This window comes from Schistocerca gregaria, chromosome 2 (assembly GCF_023897955.1).
Source record: "Schistocerca gregaria isolate iqSchGreg1 chromosome 2, iqSchGreg1.2, whole genome shotgun sequence".
NCBI lineage: Eukaryota > Metazoa > Arthropoda > Insecta > Orthoptera > Acrididae > Schistocerca > Schistocerca gregaria.
In genome coordinates this window covers 697,553,310-697,568,737 of record NC_064921.1, presented here as the reverse complement: position 1 = coordinate 697,568,737, position 15,428 = coordinate 697,553,310, and the positions used below count along the sequence as shown (strand labels likewise).

The following is a 15,428-nucleotide window of genomic DNA, read 5'->3' as shown; positions in this document are numbered from 1 at the left end:
ACTATTCTGTAATCTAAGTGATTATTTGTGTAAATATAAAGTAGCACTACATTGCCTACATGTATCTTAGTTCCCCATGTAAATTGTTTGTATTCTCTGTATGTGAAGTTACTATATTCATCAATGAACAACTTTTTCTACATTTTTTTAAATGGCAGTCCATTGCCTGTTTTTTTCTTTCTCCAAACTACATATTTGTTAAGAAAAATGACTTGTCCTATATCATGTGCATTTTGTATAATATGTGATCCACAGGATAAATAAATAAGTACAAATACAAATACAAGACAAATCTAGAGCCTTAGCTGGTTATTGGTGATGAGTATGATACCAAAATTTAAAGCAATTCCCATGTGTCAGCTTGACAGCTTGCTCTACTTGCACTTGCTCATGAAACGCAAAGGTCCTGAGTTCGAGTCTCTGTCTGGCACACAGTTTTAATCTGCCAGGGAGTTTCAAATCAGTGTGCATTCCACTGCAGAGTGAAAATATCATTCTGAAATTCTTATCTGTTTGCTACTGTTAAGAATATTAGTCAAGAACAAATAAAACAATAGTACTGCAGGCATACTATGCACAGTTCCACTCACTGCTTCGATATGGGATCATTTTCTGGAGACACTTAACTTCTGGTGCAAAGGTTTTTAGAATGTAGAAAAGAGCTCTAAGAATAATTTATGACCTTAAAAAGATGGAGTCCTGTAAATCTCATTTTACTGAGCTTAGTGTTCTGAATGTTCCAAGTTTATTCACTTGTGAAACTATCTTGTTCATTTGAGACTACCTCTTGAAAATAGACAAACTAGTACAGAATGAAAATGTACACAACTGTTGTTCCAGAGGGAAATGAAATGTAGATAAAAAAAATACCACAGAACAACAGCATATTAGCGAAATATATGTAATGCTGGTTTAGTACCGCACAATAAATACAGAAGAAATATAAATTGCTGTGTATCCAATATTTAAAACGAAACTAAAGGCATTTCTAATAAAGTACTGTTTCTGTTTTGTAAAATAATTTCTGAACATATTACAAAAAAGTTACTTAAAATTAAATCGTAAGAATAGGTACTTAATTTTAATTTGCTTACTATTTGCTAATGCTATGGGTTGCTGCAGCTTTTCTTTGACCTGTCCAACGTCAACTGTACAGTTTGTGCTGTCTGATAAGACTGGACCAACAAAAAATCATTCAGTCAGTCTTGATGAGCTATCTAATTTATTAACTGGTTGATGGAAAGTGGCTGTTTGGATTTAGTTTCCTGTTGTGGTACACTGTCATATGAGATGACGTCACATTTTCTGACATACGCTTTTAATAAAAAAACAGTCTGTCACTTAAAATGTTTTTTCTGTCATCTCTCTTTTGCACTCTTATTAAAACTTCCTTTTCTTATGTGTCCATTTTTTCTTGTCTTTAAGAACTTTCTTTTAATGACTGATTACATCTTTTCATAAAAACTATTAGGACTGCAGAAATATCTAAGTAAATTGGCCTGTTTCCGTACACCACTATATGATCAGAACAAGAGTTACAGTCATTTATTTTGTTTTTTTAAAATGTATGTCAATCAGTTATTGTTTCTTGATACCATGGTCCAGCTTCAGCTTAAATTAAATAATGGTTGAAATTGTCTTGATTAACAAGAAAAGAGCAAAATGAATTTGGCACTAACATTATGCTAAATTTTCTGATTTTCATAAATGGTGACAGAAATGATGTACCTTGTGAAAATGTAGACTGTGCTCCACATTGAGACAGTATTGAAGCAGGTTGAAATGCAAGCATTCATGTCATTCACGAATAAGTTACTGCCATAGATGTAAGAACCTCTGAAGAAGACTTGAGGTATATAAAGTACACTGAACTTGTTCAAACAGTAAAAATATAACAATGTTGCAGAGTATTGTCTCACTGTCAGGAGAAGACAGACCACAAATGTTTGACACACTGTACTGTAAGCAAACTCACAACTGAGGCATAGTTCTTGTGTTTACCTGTGTGCTTGAAGCCCATCAGTATGTGCTCTGCTATTGTAGCAATCAGGCAATCTCATTGTGAAGCTGCTCCGATTTTCAAAATGTATACAACAGTCAAAAAAGTGGATATGGTATTTGTTTTTGGTAAATGTCACCTAAACTGTCCTAGAGCACCAGTGGAGTTGTATGCCAGAAGGTATCCTGAGTTTGCCATGTCCTCACAATTTGTCTTTGTGAACATATAAAAGTTTCAAAACAAAAGAAATATGAAGAACAAAAATAAACCTGTGAACATCAACAGAAACAGACGAGAGAAATGAAGTGAACATTTTAGCAACAGTAACATCCAATCTGTATGTCACAATGTGTGGGTTGGGTCAACCAAATGAGCATTCTGAAAATAATGCATTTCATTCTTCTCACATTTTGTTCCATCAACATTTTAATGCCAGTTACTTTGAAAATCAGTTAAAAGTCTTGCAATTGTGTAAATGAAACCTGCAAAGCGATGTGGCATTTCTATGCAAGAACCAGCAATTAGAGACCTTTATCGCGGGCACTTCTAATAGTTAAATATCCACATGGGCTGCAAGAAGTGCATAAACTCTGATCTTGGTGTGTGAATTTGTGGCTTGGGCTTTTCATTAATTGTTATCATTTGTCCCTGATTTATTGATGGGACTCTAAACAGTCGCAATTTGCTACAGATCCTAACACATACACTGCTGCAGTTATTGGAAAACACTCCCTGGAGACAGGGCAGTCTATGCTATACCAACATGATGGGTGTCCTTCTCATTCCATACAGGTAATTAGAAATTTGCTCAACAGAACATTTGGAGACAACTGGATCAGTGATTTAGGAAATCCAAAGTGGATTTCATGCTCAACAAACTTAACACATATGGACTATTAACTATGAAGAAAACAAAAAATAACAGGGCTACAAGGAAACACTGATGACTCTCAAGACACAGAATGCCTGTACTGTGATAAATCTAGATGAAATTCAACATGGAATATTGTATGTGCAGAACTGCTTTATAGCATATGTCTGTGGTCAGAGTCAGCATTTTAAACACTTGATATGACAGTCATAATAATAAATACATAAACAGTACCTCAGTAACATTTTCTTTTACATTTGGTGTCATAGAGTAAAACTTTGTGGAACCCTTTCTTCCAGTTGTGGGATAATGGTTTGCAGTTTTGTTATCTTGATACTATTTGATCAAGTTCTATACATGTTATGCCATTTTGATAAACATATACAATCCCACAGAAAAAAGTATATAAATCTATTAAAAAGGCATTGTTGTAATTCAGCAGCAATAAGCAATAAGTATTACATAGTTACTTGTCTGCAGCAGAAAATGTTCCACATTTTCCACTATAGGTTAGTGAAAACAGCGCCTCAGTATAATTACTGAATCAAGGTATATCTCATCAGTCCAAAAAGTTTCAAGTCGGAATGAATAAAAAATTTGGAAAGTTCAGATGGGGGTATTAATGCTTCAGGTCTCCTAAGTACCCACCCTCTAATTCCCACCACCCACTAGAGTGCAACACACAGAATATTCATATAACAATGTGAAACAATCAAAAAAGTCCTTCTTTGGGAAGTTGTTCAACTCACAAAACACATTCGAGCTTCCTTCGGTCTTGGTGAATCATCAGAGACAATTGGATCAGTGATTTAGGAAATCCAAAGTGGCTTTCACGCTCACCAAACTTAACATTTCTCGACTATTAACTACGAAGAAAACAAAAAATAACATGGCTACAAGAAAACTGCACTTCCTTGTTTTGTGGTAGGTTCATATTGATAACACCAATTCTTGTCACTTGTGATAATTTTTTCAAGAAAAGAAATGTTGATGATTTCATTTCAATGAAGCTGTGACAAGCCTCCTACGGTCATTGTATTTGCTTGGGAGTCTATGTACAGGACAAGCTTTGAACATGGAAAATGTCTTGAACAATTGATTTAGAGTAGTTCAGTTTGTTGCTCCACTGCAATTTGTAACACAGACATGTTGGCACACTACTGTCTACTCACAACTGACAGGTCAAATGCACATCTGTTGTTTATAGTTGTTAGTTCAAGCTGCCACCACAGTAACTATGGTGATATTACTTACAAACCAGGAATAAAATCAGTCTCATAACTTTTTGGATGGGTTGTATATTAATGATGGCTTATCTTATCTGCCTGACTGTGTATAATGTTGAAAAAGAGAATCTTCCGTAACGGAAATTCTAGTGAATTGGTATAAAATAGAATAATTTTACCTAATTTATTGCAACCACATTGTGATGGACAGCCAGCATTCAGTGGTCCGGGAGCAGGTGTCTTCCCATCAGGACAACAACCGTAGAAAGCACCTGAACACATGTCTTGCTTGTTGTCTGCATCTGCTGTGAACATCATTTCAAAAGATCATTATGATGAAGAGCTCATATAGGAAAGAAAATTATTACAATGTATGGATACTTGGAGCATTTTTAACAATATAATGAAAAGGGTAGCTGCTACTTATCATAGAGTGGAGATGCTGAGTTGCAGAAAGGGACAACAAAAAGCCTGTTGGAGAGTTAGCATTCAGACAACAAGGCCTTTGTCAAAAATAGACAACATATACAAATGCATACGCTCATGAAAACTCAACTCACACACATATGACCACAGTCTCTGTATGCTGGAGCCAGTCTGTGTAGGTTTATTTTTGATAAAGGCATGGTTGGTCAAAAGCTAAGCTAACTTTCCGACAGTCTTTTATTTGTGCCCTTCTGCGATTCAGCACCTGCACTGTATGGTGAGTAGCAACTATTCTTTTCACTATATTGTTGCATTCCATCCTGGATTTTCTGGAGCATTCTTAATTTTCATACAGTCCTCTCTCTGCCTCTTTACAAAAATAAAAGTATTAAATGTGGTAGTGTGTTTCGTGTCCTCTCTTTTGTAGCATTGTAACATACTGTTGTTTGTGGACTAAAGTAAAATGCTAAAGACAGCCTTTTAGTAATGAAATCACTAGCAGATGAGCCTACTTATAAAAATGTGCACTGGTCAGAGAGAGGAAATTCAACAACTAAAATCTGGAATGAAAATTTTCTTACAAGTACAGTTAAACAAGTTATACTCATTCAGTCATAAACAATTTAGTAGTACATTGGTGTATTTATGATGATGGAGCTATTGGACATGGATAAAAGAGCAACCTAAAGCAATACTATGGAACAGCATCAGATTTCCATATTCAGACCAGAAATAATGGAAAGATGTCGTGAAAACAAAGACAGAGAAAATAAATGTGGCTTGCTATAAAAATGTGAAATGTGACAAGGACAAATGACTCATTCATCAAATATCTTGTCAATACTAGCCAGATCTCACTGTAAAAAGTCTATGAAGGGGAAAAAAAGGTCTGTGTGACCTACCATTCCCCAACCAACCCCTTGCTCCTCCAGAAGAAAGAACTGTAGTGACATGAGCCTAGGAAAATGACCTCGGTGACACAAAGTGGGCCACTTAAGGCAATATGCTGACCCAGAATCACATCAAAGTGCTCACTACACTCGCTGTCCACCTGCTGATCAGTGTCTGGATGGTTATCATAACCAGGGACACTTTGGTATGTGACATACATGGCTTCTGCATCCACAACACCACAAGAAGCCCGTTTCATTGAGAATAAATACTAGCCATCAGGCCAGGCCAGATAGGTCAGCAGGCCATGAAAGTGAGTGCACCTGTGCTGGGCTAAGTGTAGCACTGGCTGGAATCCAAATGTAGTACCTTCCAAAGTCTGTGGGTCAAGGCCTACCTTCCAGCACTGCATTATGTGAAGCTGAATTGTACTACAACAAACTGCTGGATGCGTATTAACGAGAGTATACAGCTTCCAAGCATCTTCTGATGCACCCTGATTCGCCATACTCCATCGCATCATAGCCACACACTCTATAAGTGGCATCAGAAATCCTGATGGAGACTGTAGTGGTGCTTCAATGTTTCCAACAGCAAATAGCAACACAAGTAGCAGCAGCATGTGCATTATATAGCTGCTCGTGAGGTCCTTATATATGTTGTCCCTGCACTTGTCCTCTTACCACAGTCCTATTTCTCATTATACCGGGTATAGATTCACTTGTGGGACATGAGAAGAGCTCAAGGGATGAACCAATGCCACAGACAGGATGCACACAGTGTAACCCACCAGATTACTTGGCCCAAAGCACCAAACCACACAATGTGACATGTTAGGTAGGCCAGTAAAGAGGGAATTACATCAGACAGTGTAGGGAGAATGCATGTCTGAAATGTCGCCGGCTGTGGATGAGAAAGAAAAAAATGTGAAACACAAATTAATTTGTGTGTTTGTCATATACCGGAATGTAAACCATTTTAACGTATACACTAGCAGTTGCTCATAACATTACAATGTGCATAAGTCTTGAATGCATATGATGTTAACTTCTGTGTTGTTTATCGTCTCTGGAGTATCTGAAGTTCGTTTCATATTGTTGTTTCTAAGAGTTAAAAAAACTTTTCGTTTTTACTGATATTAATTATATAAATTTCCTTCATGGTAGCAATGTGCCAGTTACGGTTATTGACAATGTTATCAAAAGAGTAGATTGCTACTCACTATATAGCAATGATGCTGAATCCCATTTAGGCACATTGAAAAGACTGTCAAACAAATAAGCTTTCGACCAGAAAGGCATTCACTGGAATTAGACAAAACACACACACACACACACACACACACACACACACACACACACACACACACACACGTGACCATAGTCTCTGGCTGCCTCCTGTTTGCATGAGTGTTTGTGTCTGTTGTCTAATTCTGATGAAGGCCCTTCTGAACAATAGCTTGCCTGTTTGACAGTCTTCTTGTTGTGCCTATCTGCAAGTCAGCATCTCTGCTGTACGGTAAGTAGCAATCTATCCGTTTCATAATATTGTAATTATTCCATCCTGTGTTCCCCATTGTTTGATTGAATGGTTGAATGGTTAGTGGTTGCTTTAGGAAACTAAATGCTTAGTGAAAACGCATCAGTGTTTTGTATTTGGCTTAATGGTGACAATTTGAAATTGGTGATTGTGAGCTTGAACTGTATTTAACAGAAGATGATGTAGTTTTTCAATAAAAATCAAATCCATGTTGAGGACCTCACCAAATGCCATAATTATGCAAGTTGGAATTTTGCAATACAAGCATATTCAGAACATGATGAACTGTAGGACTGTGGGTACCATCAACACTAATCCAAAGAAAGAAAGTAAGGGTAAGATCTAATTTTATAATTAGGTCCAATCAATTATGTACACATACACGTTACAACCTTAGCTAAGGAGATCTGGTAGAAATCAGAGTAAACTTTCTATGACATTATTGGTAGTTTAAACAGTCAAGTGGACTTATTGGAGGATACAATTCCCATTACAGAATTTTGGAATAGTCTAAAAGTGTTTAAGACTATGTGAACAAATTCATGTCAACCAATTATAATTTGAGAAATACTAAATTTGCTGTTTATAACTGTTTGTCAGTTTGACTGAAACATACTAAGCAATGATAACAGGAGTAAAAAGTGTGGGAAAACGTCAATCCAGATACCACACTAAAAAGGAAACTATTACATGAAATATCTTCACAGGGACATGCAGGAAGGAGAAAGACATCAAATAAATTTGAAGAAAATGAAAGTTTCACTTCAAATTTTATACCTTCATATTCAATGAATATTACTGATCTGTAATTTCAGCTGCCTTTATGTAGTGACAAATCGACATGACCCAGAACTACCAATGCCAAAAAGCCATCTTCTCTGATATAGATTAGATCAGATTAGATTAATACTTGTTCCATAGATCATGAATACGACACTTCGTAATGATGTGGAACATGTCAGGTTAACGAAAGATGTTTGTACAAGATATTACATTACACTAATATTTAAGTTAATTTTGTCCCCCTCCCTTAATTTATATCTAAAAATTCAGCCAATGAGTAGAAGGAGTTGTCATCTAGAAATTCTTTTAATTTATTTTTAAATGTTGGTTGACTATCTGTCAGGCTTTTGATGCTGTTTGGTAGGTGACCAAAGACTTTCGTGGCAGCATAATTTACCCCTTTCTGTGCCAAAGTCAGATTTAACCCTGCATAGTAAAGATCATTCTTTCTCCTGGTGTTATAGCTATGCACACTGCTATTACTTTTGAACTGGGTTGGATTATTAACAACAAATTTCATAAGTGAATATATATACTGTGAGGATCCCTAGATCCTTAAATAGATGTCTGCAGGATGACTGTGGGTGGGCTCCAGCAATTATTCTGATTACACGTTTTTGAGCAATGAATACTTTTCTACTCAACGATGAATTACCCCAGAATATGATACCATACGAAAGCAGTGAATGAAAGTAGGTATAGTATGTGAAATATCAAATTGACACTAAATCTACTTCTACATCTATGCTATGTAAACCACCAATGTGCATGGCACTCCATCACTGGTGTGGAAACAGAAAAACTCAGGTTAGAGATGTACTGTATATACCAAAAGTTGCTTCCAATCTTCTGTCAGTGAATGGAATGATTTGAAACAAATCCAAAATAAATTTTAGGCTTGGCTTCACGGCTCTGCTACATACAACAGAGATGCAACATTTGCATTTCCAGTAGCATTGATAAATACTCTGAACCTATTTCTCATACACAAAGAGAGAAGTGATTGCTAATATGTCTGCTTATAATTTAAATATCCTATGACGCTGGTGCACAGGACTTTTGAATTTTGCAGATGCAAATAAGCTGCCCAGTGCATCCACCTAATAATTGTCAGATAGAGGATGGGCAACGTGAAACAGACAAAGCATGTGGCTGTGGCTGATGAAGAAATTGTTGAGAATTCTGTCTGAAAATCCACCAATAGACCAGAAAACTGCAGAAGCCTCCTGTGCAGTACACACCAAAGGATGTCATAATGTCTAATGCTGCAAGGAGTAAAGTAGCTGTCACATGCAAGACATGTCTCTAAACAAAGCAAACCACAATGCTCTTTAACGATTTTGATTCAAGAACTTCACAACCATTACATCTATTACATATTCACAAGTGGTTCTATGGCAACTGCGTCACTGTGAAGTATGAAAAACACTAATACCAACACTTCCATTAATGACCATTCCAGAAATGTGCATCTATATTTTCTAAAAGAAAAAAATCTATATACTGGGAGCTTTCAGGCCTTACAGAAGCCTAACTGATAATCAGCTGGAAAAGAAAATACAAATTTGATCAACAACCGAGTACTGTAACAAATTCTTCCATAACTTCTTGATTGAGAAAGATATTAAGAATTGTATAGCACTCACTCTCCCCACACCTCTAGGAGACACGATCAATTGACTGACCACCAGTATCATCAGTTACATTTGCGATGAAAATATCATCGTCACTTGAATACTTACAAATTGGCTGTATTTATTTCGTAATTAAGATCGTAGACCTGCCCTAGATTTCATGTAAAAATTAAATTCGAGCGTTTGGTAAAGCCAGAAGCTCCCATTATATGTAACAACACTCTTAATACAATCCACTGAAGTGATTTGTCTGAATACCAGTAATTAAAACTACGTGGAGCTAATAGCAGTGCGTTGTTTTCTTCCCCCTTTTTCATTTTCCACTGCAATGAGTTGGGTGGATTGTTTAAGATTCGGCTAGCTCTTTTCAGCCAGTTTACCCTACCAACCGATAGTGGGCAGAGATTCCCAATATAGAATTACGGTACTATTAGTTCACAATGTCCTGAATGAGAGGGATGCCCAGTTCTGGATCATCAGAAGCCGTTCGACTTTGGCCTTCAAATGTTATGTCTAAAGCGGCTACGAACAATGGAGTGTTAACGATACAGTACCCTTGTGTACCATAGACATGAAGAAATAATAATGGTGTCGTGCTACGTCAAACCAGTAAACACAAGTAACACAGAGCATAAAACCGAGAACGGCATTAGTGTCTTCGAATGTGTGGGCATTATCAAGTGGAAATAATTGTGCTTTATCACATGTAAATGTTTAAAGAGCGTCTCACATCGAATGACTCAGAAGCTGGTTTCATCACATTGTTTACCTTATTACGACCCTTTATTTCTATATACTTTGATTAATACCTCTTGTGTGTATTGCGCTCTTTGAATTGCACTGTAAATATGTTGCTCACATTTGGCCTTATTTGTGATCGCATCCATAATACTACATGGAATAAATTATCCCATATTTGTTTTTGTTTCATATAAAATGGAAGCTGGGTTTGTCACTTGGTGTTCTGTGTACTCATGCACACGTATCCGTGTGTGAACTGCTCGATTTAAACGCGTTGTAAGCATATTGCTTGCATTCCATTTCATTTTTGTTCGCAGCTGTTGCTTGCATTTTCTCGCATTTAATGGAGAACTCCCAGTATGTTGATTTCTGTTAAATATATTGCCTGCACTGCCTGTTAATAACGTGTGGACCCATCTGCGTAACTACCGTTGTATTTTTAGTGTTTGCTCTGGTCACTAAAACAACAAAGCATTCCCATCTACGTCTGCAAACCACTGTGTTGTGTGTGACATTCAGTGACAATAAGCAATACCATTCAACGCAGAATTAGTTACTCATTCTTTGACAAGTGGTAATAAAGTCGAACAACATTTCTTTCAAAAGCTGCTAATGGAGATCTCCATTAAATGCGAAAAAGAATAAAAATGGATGCTAACAAAAATAAAATAGAATACGAACAGTACAGGCTACTCACAACACACTGAAATCAAGCATTCAAAAATTGATTCGTTGGCAGGAACAAATGTCCACAGAACACTATGCGATAAAACCAGCTCCTGTTTCATAGAAAAAAAAGAAATATTACGGATTCGAGCAAAAATCAAGCAGAATATGAGCAACACGGCCCCGGATCTACATTTCTGGACCAGGGCAAAAACTTGGTAGTGTCCCCACCCTTGGGTGTTTAAGATAGGATTGCCGCGAATGAATTAAGCATCAGCAACCACGTCAGTTATATGACACACTGAGTTTCAGTGGTTTCACTTGATGTGAGATAAACGACTGACACTAATCTGTGACGGTAACATGTTATATGAATGCTTTCACCAACTTGTTTTACACTCAATCCCTCGAAAGGAATGTTTTTGCTCACATACTTGTGCAGCCCTTTTGGTTGTGTCCTACATGAGTAATGGCCAGGGTTATCAACATTTCAGTGGAAAAGGAAACTCATCCTATTTCAAGGAAAGAACACAAAAAACACGTTTCATCATTCTTATGTAACACCACATTTCAAAAGCTTTTATTCTCTTCTTGTCTAAAATGTTTGTCGTCCATGTTTCATTTACGTACATGGCTATACTTCATACAAATACTTTCGGAAAAGGCTCCCTTACACGTAAATTTATACTCAATGTTAGCAAATCTCTCTTCTTCACAAACGCTTTCCTTGGCATTGTCAGTGTACATTTTGTATCCTCCCTACTTCGACCATCATGAGATATTTTGCTACGCAAATAGCAAATACTCATCTACTACTTTAAGTGTCTCATTTCCTAACCTAATTCTCTCAGCATTACCTGATTTAGTTCGACAACATTCCATAATACTCGTTTTGCTTTTGTTGACGTTCATCTTATATTCTCCTTACAAGACACTGTCCGTTCCGTTCAAATGTTCTTCCAAACCCTTTGCTGTCTCTTACAGAATTACAGTGTCATCGGAAAACATTAAGGTCCTTATTTCTTTTCCCTTAATTTTAATTCCTACTCCAGATTTTTCTTTTATTTCCTTTACTGTTTGCTCAATACACAGATTGAGTGACATTGGGGACAGTCTACAACGCTGCCTCACTCCCTTCTCAACCACTGCTTCCCTTCCGTGCCCGTCGACTCTTATAACTGCCATCTAGTTTCCATTTAAATTGTAAATAGCCTTTCGCCCCCGGTATTTTAGCACTGTCACATTTAGAATGTGAAAGAGAGTATTCCAGTCGCCGGTCTCAGTGGCCGAGCGGTTCTAGGCGCTACAGTCTGGAACCGCGCTACCGCTACGGTCGTAGGTTCGAATCCTGCCTCGGGTATGGATGTGTGTGATGTCCTTAGGTTAGTTAGGTTTAAGTAGTTCTAAGTTCTAGGGGCTGATGACCTCAGAAGTTAAGTCCCATAGTGCTCAGAGCCATTTTTAGAGTATTCCAGTCAACATTGTCAAAAGCTTTCACTAAGTCTACAAATGTCTAAACGTAAGTTTGCCTTTCCTTTACCTATTTTCTAAGATAAGTTCCTACATTTCTCCGGAATCGAAACTGATATTCTCCGAGGTAGGCTTCTACCAGTTTTGCCATTCGTCTGTAAACTGATAGTTTGGTAATTTTCACACCTGCCAGCATCTGCTTTCTTTGGAACTGGAATTATTGTACTCTTCTCAAACTCTGAGGGTATTTCGCCTGTCTCATATATTTTGCTCACCACGTGGAAGAATTTTGTCATGGCCGGCTCTCCCCAGGCTATCAGTATTTCTAACGGATATTGTCTAGAATTTCTGCTGAGCTCTCGAACGTATGGGAAAACGCTACGAGCTTATGCACCAACCCAATAGCATTCGAGGGAAACCTTAAAGTAGGACACGTGCTCATTTGATCTCAGACACGAAGTTCCAATCTGCGTAGTGGGGTCTGTGGCATTGTAACACGTGCTCGGGCTACTGGCGCAGCGGCTCAGGCGCTTACCTTTGCGGCAGCAGCGAGCGAAGAAGGCGGTCTGGTGGCAGTAGCTGCCGGAGGGGCAGTCCTGGCGAGCGGGCCCGCTGCCGCAGTCGTACTGCCGGCCCGTCTCCTCGTCCACCAGCGGCGGCTCCCCGTTGCACGGCTTCACCTCCATCCCTGCAAGCAGGCCGCCGCCACACGGCTGGCGAACAAGGCTCTGCACCACGCACTTGTTCCCCTACAGTCTCCTGACAAGTCACACTCGCCATCGCACCCCCCCCCCCCCCCCCCCCCCCCGCAGATTTAGTGGTAAGATTGCCCAGTGGATAGCCCGTCGAAAACTGAACACAGATCGAGCTTGAAAACAGGAAGAAAGTGTACTGAACTGTGAAAAGACAAGCAAAATAGGAACAGTGAACGGTCCAAGTGCAATGTAGAGCAGCATCAAAGAGGAATGGCGTCACGCTTAAGTGATTACGGTGTAGGGCTGCCAAGTGGGCGAGCTGCGTTAAACCAACACCGTGCCAATTTTTGCTTTGTTTTTGATTTTGCACAAGTACTCTGTAGCAACCGAAAGGAGTTGGCTGTGGAATGGGAACCGCACACGTTTGATGACAAGGTGACAAGTCATCCGAATCCTCCACCGCAAAACACGTCTGGTGTGTCATACACAGCATTAGTGACAACACGTGTGTCATATGATAGTAATCTCTTATCGACGTACCTAATTTATGCAATTGGCAAGTGAGTGAGATATACATCCTTGCCCCATCGGGCAATTCGTATGAATTTTAATGTGTTCACTCCCATGGAAATGATGACAACATAATAGTTTGTCACAGAAGCTGCAACAAAAGAACGCAACAGTTTCACACACTGTTTCTCCGTGCTCTGTCACATCTGTTTTAACGTTTTTGAAGTTGCGTTCCGTTTAGGATGTTTTGACACTTGAATTCCTTTGTTGAAACATAGTTCACACCCGTTTATTTGTTGTATCCATTTCTGTGAGACGCTTTTGTGGTAACTCGCCTGCTCTCACTATTCATCACACTTACTTGCGACGGTAAAGTATTCTTTGCACGTGAGTCATACTCTATAACTAATGTATTGACAACTGCCAAGACTACACAAAAAATTCTAAAATTCTAGTACTCTTTCTCAGTGAAAAATATGGAAATATTGTGACCATTGACATGAATACCCTCTATGTTAATCTTAAGCTACTTTTATTTTTTCGAGTAGAGTAATTACAGTTATCTTGCGTACTTTGTTTATTCATATACGAACTACATCATACAATATATAGCAACTGAAAAAAATCCAAGGATACAATTTAAAATGCACAATAGGTGTGTTTATATAAAAATATACTAGTCAAATACAGAAATAAATACTAAAAAATATAACATATACCATATTTCGCTCATCCAGAATTCGATGTAAGCTGCAGCCGTCCCAGTATGATTCAGGAGGTCCTCTGGAGTACACTCCATTCCATCTACTAATAGGCATTTTAGAAAGTATTCCACTGCTTCATTATGTACTTAACCATGTTCAGTTTCTCCCTCCCTCTTTCCCTCCCTCTTTCTGTCTCCCCCCTTTCTCTCTCTCTCTCTCTCTCTTCCATAGAGACATCCATGCATTATCTCATAACATAGTAAAAAAGTCTACTACGGAATAGGGAATTTGTCAACGAGGCGTGACTTCAGTTTCTGTTTCAAGTTAATCTTATTACCTGTTACACTGGTGTGTAAGACATGGGACGAAAGTAACTTTTCCGTGATGTTTTCCTGTCAAGTAATATAGCTCAATGAAACTTAGACAATACATAGAAAAAACTGCTGCAGTATAGTAAATAAGATAAATCAAATGGTTCTAATGGCTCTGAGCACTATGGGACTTAACATCTGAGGTCATCAGTCCCCTAGAACTTAGAACTACTTAAACTTATATAATCTAAGGACATCACACACATCCATGCCCGAGGCAGGATTCGAACCTTAGACCGTAGCGGTCGCGCGGTTCCAGACTGAAGCGCATGGAACCGCTCGGTCACAGCGGCCGGCTACAGAAGATAAATGAAAGAAATAAACAATGAAACGAACAGAAACGACACTTTCATTCAAAGACAATAATCACCATGGTCCCCTTGATATTACAAAAGGCGGGCCATGGTTTTTCCCAGGGTGTATTATTACCATAGACGGCATTGCATCCTCAGCAACGTGCTTCCATCAAGGCCACAAGATTGGTAACGACTTCATGTAGTAGGGCGTTCCATTCGTCCACCAGCGCGGTAGATGATCGTTGCTACATGTACACATGCTACAATACGGCTCTCCAACGCATTCCACATGTGCTCGACGCCATTTAAGCTGGGTATCGGGCAGGCCAGTCCATTTCCCGAATGTACTCTAGTTCCAAGAGCTCCTACACCTGTGCTATTTGGTGTGGTCGTGCAATGTCAGCCATAAACATGAAGTCAGGGCCGAATGGAGCCGCGAAAAGACTTACTTGGGGAAGGAGTACATGCCACAATAACGCTGACCGATGAGTGTGCCGTGTTCAAAGATTCTGACATCTGAGCGCCCAAGCCACACCTTGACACCTGGGCCACCAGAACGATCATGTTTGACAATGTTCCTGAGAGCCGTTAAGCGTTTCCCACCTC

At 38.7% G+C, this 15,428-nt stretch overlaps 1 protein-coding gene across 1 annotated transcript in view; it reads right to left on the bottom strand.

Annotated features, from left to right (window-relative positions):
• LOC126335939 (agrin-like) overlaps positions 1-15,428 on the bottom strand; it is a 366,195-nt gene that overhangs the window by 197,805 nt on the left and 152,962 nt on the right. The window contains exons 10-11 of the mRNA XM_049999415.1: positions 12,782-12,934; positions 4,276-4,398 (exon numbers count right to left, since the gene is read on the bottom strand). Of these exons, the coding sequence (XP_049855372.1) occupies positions 4,276-4,398; positions 12,782-12,934 (276 nt within the window). The remainder of the gene's footprint in view (positions 1-4,275; positions 4,399-12,781; positions 12,935-15,428) is intronic.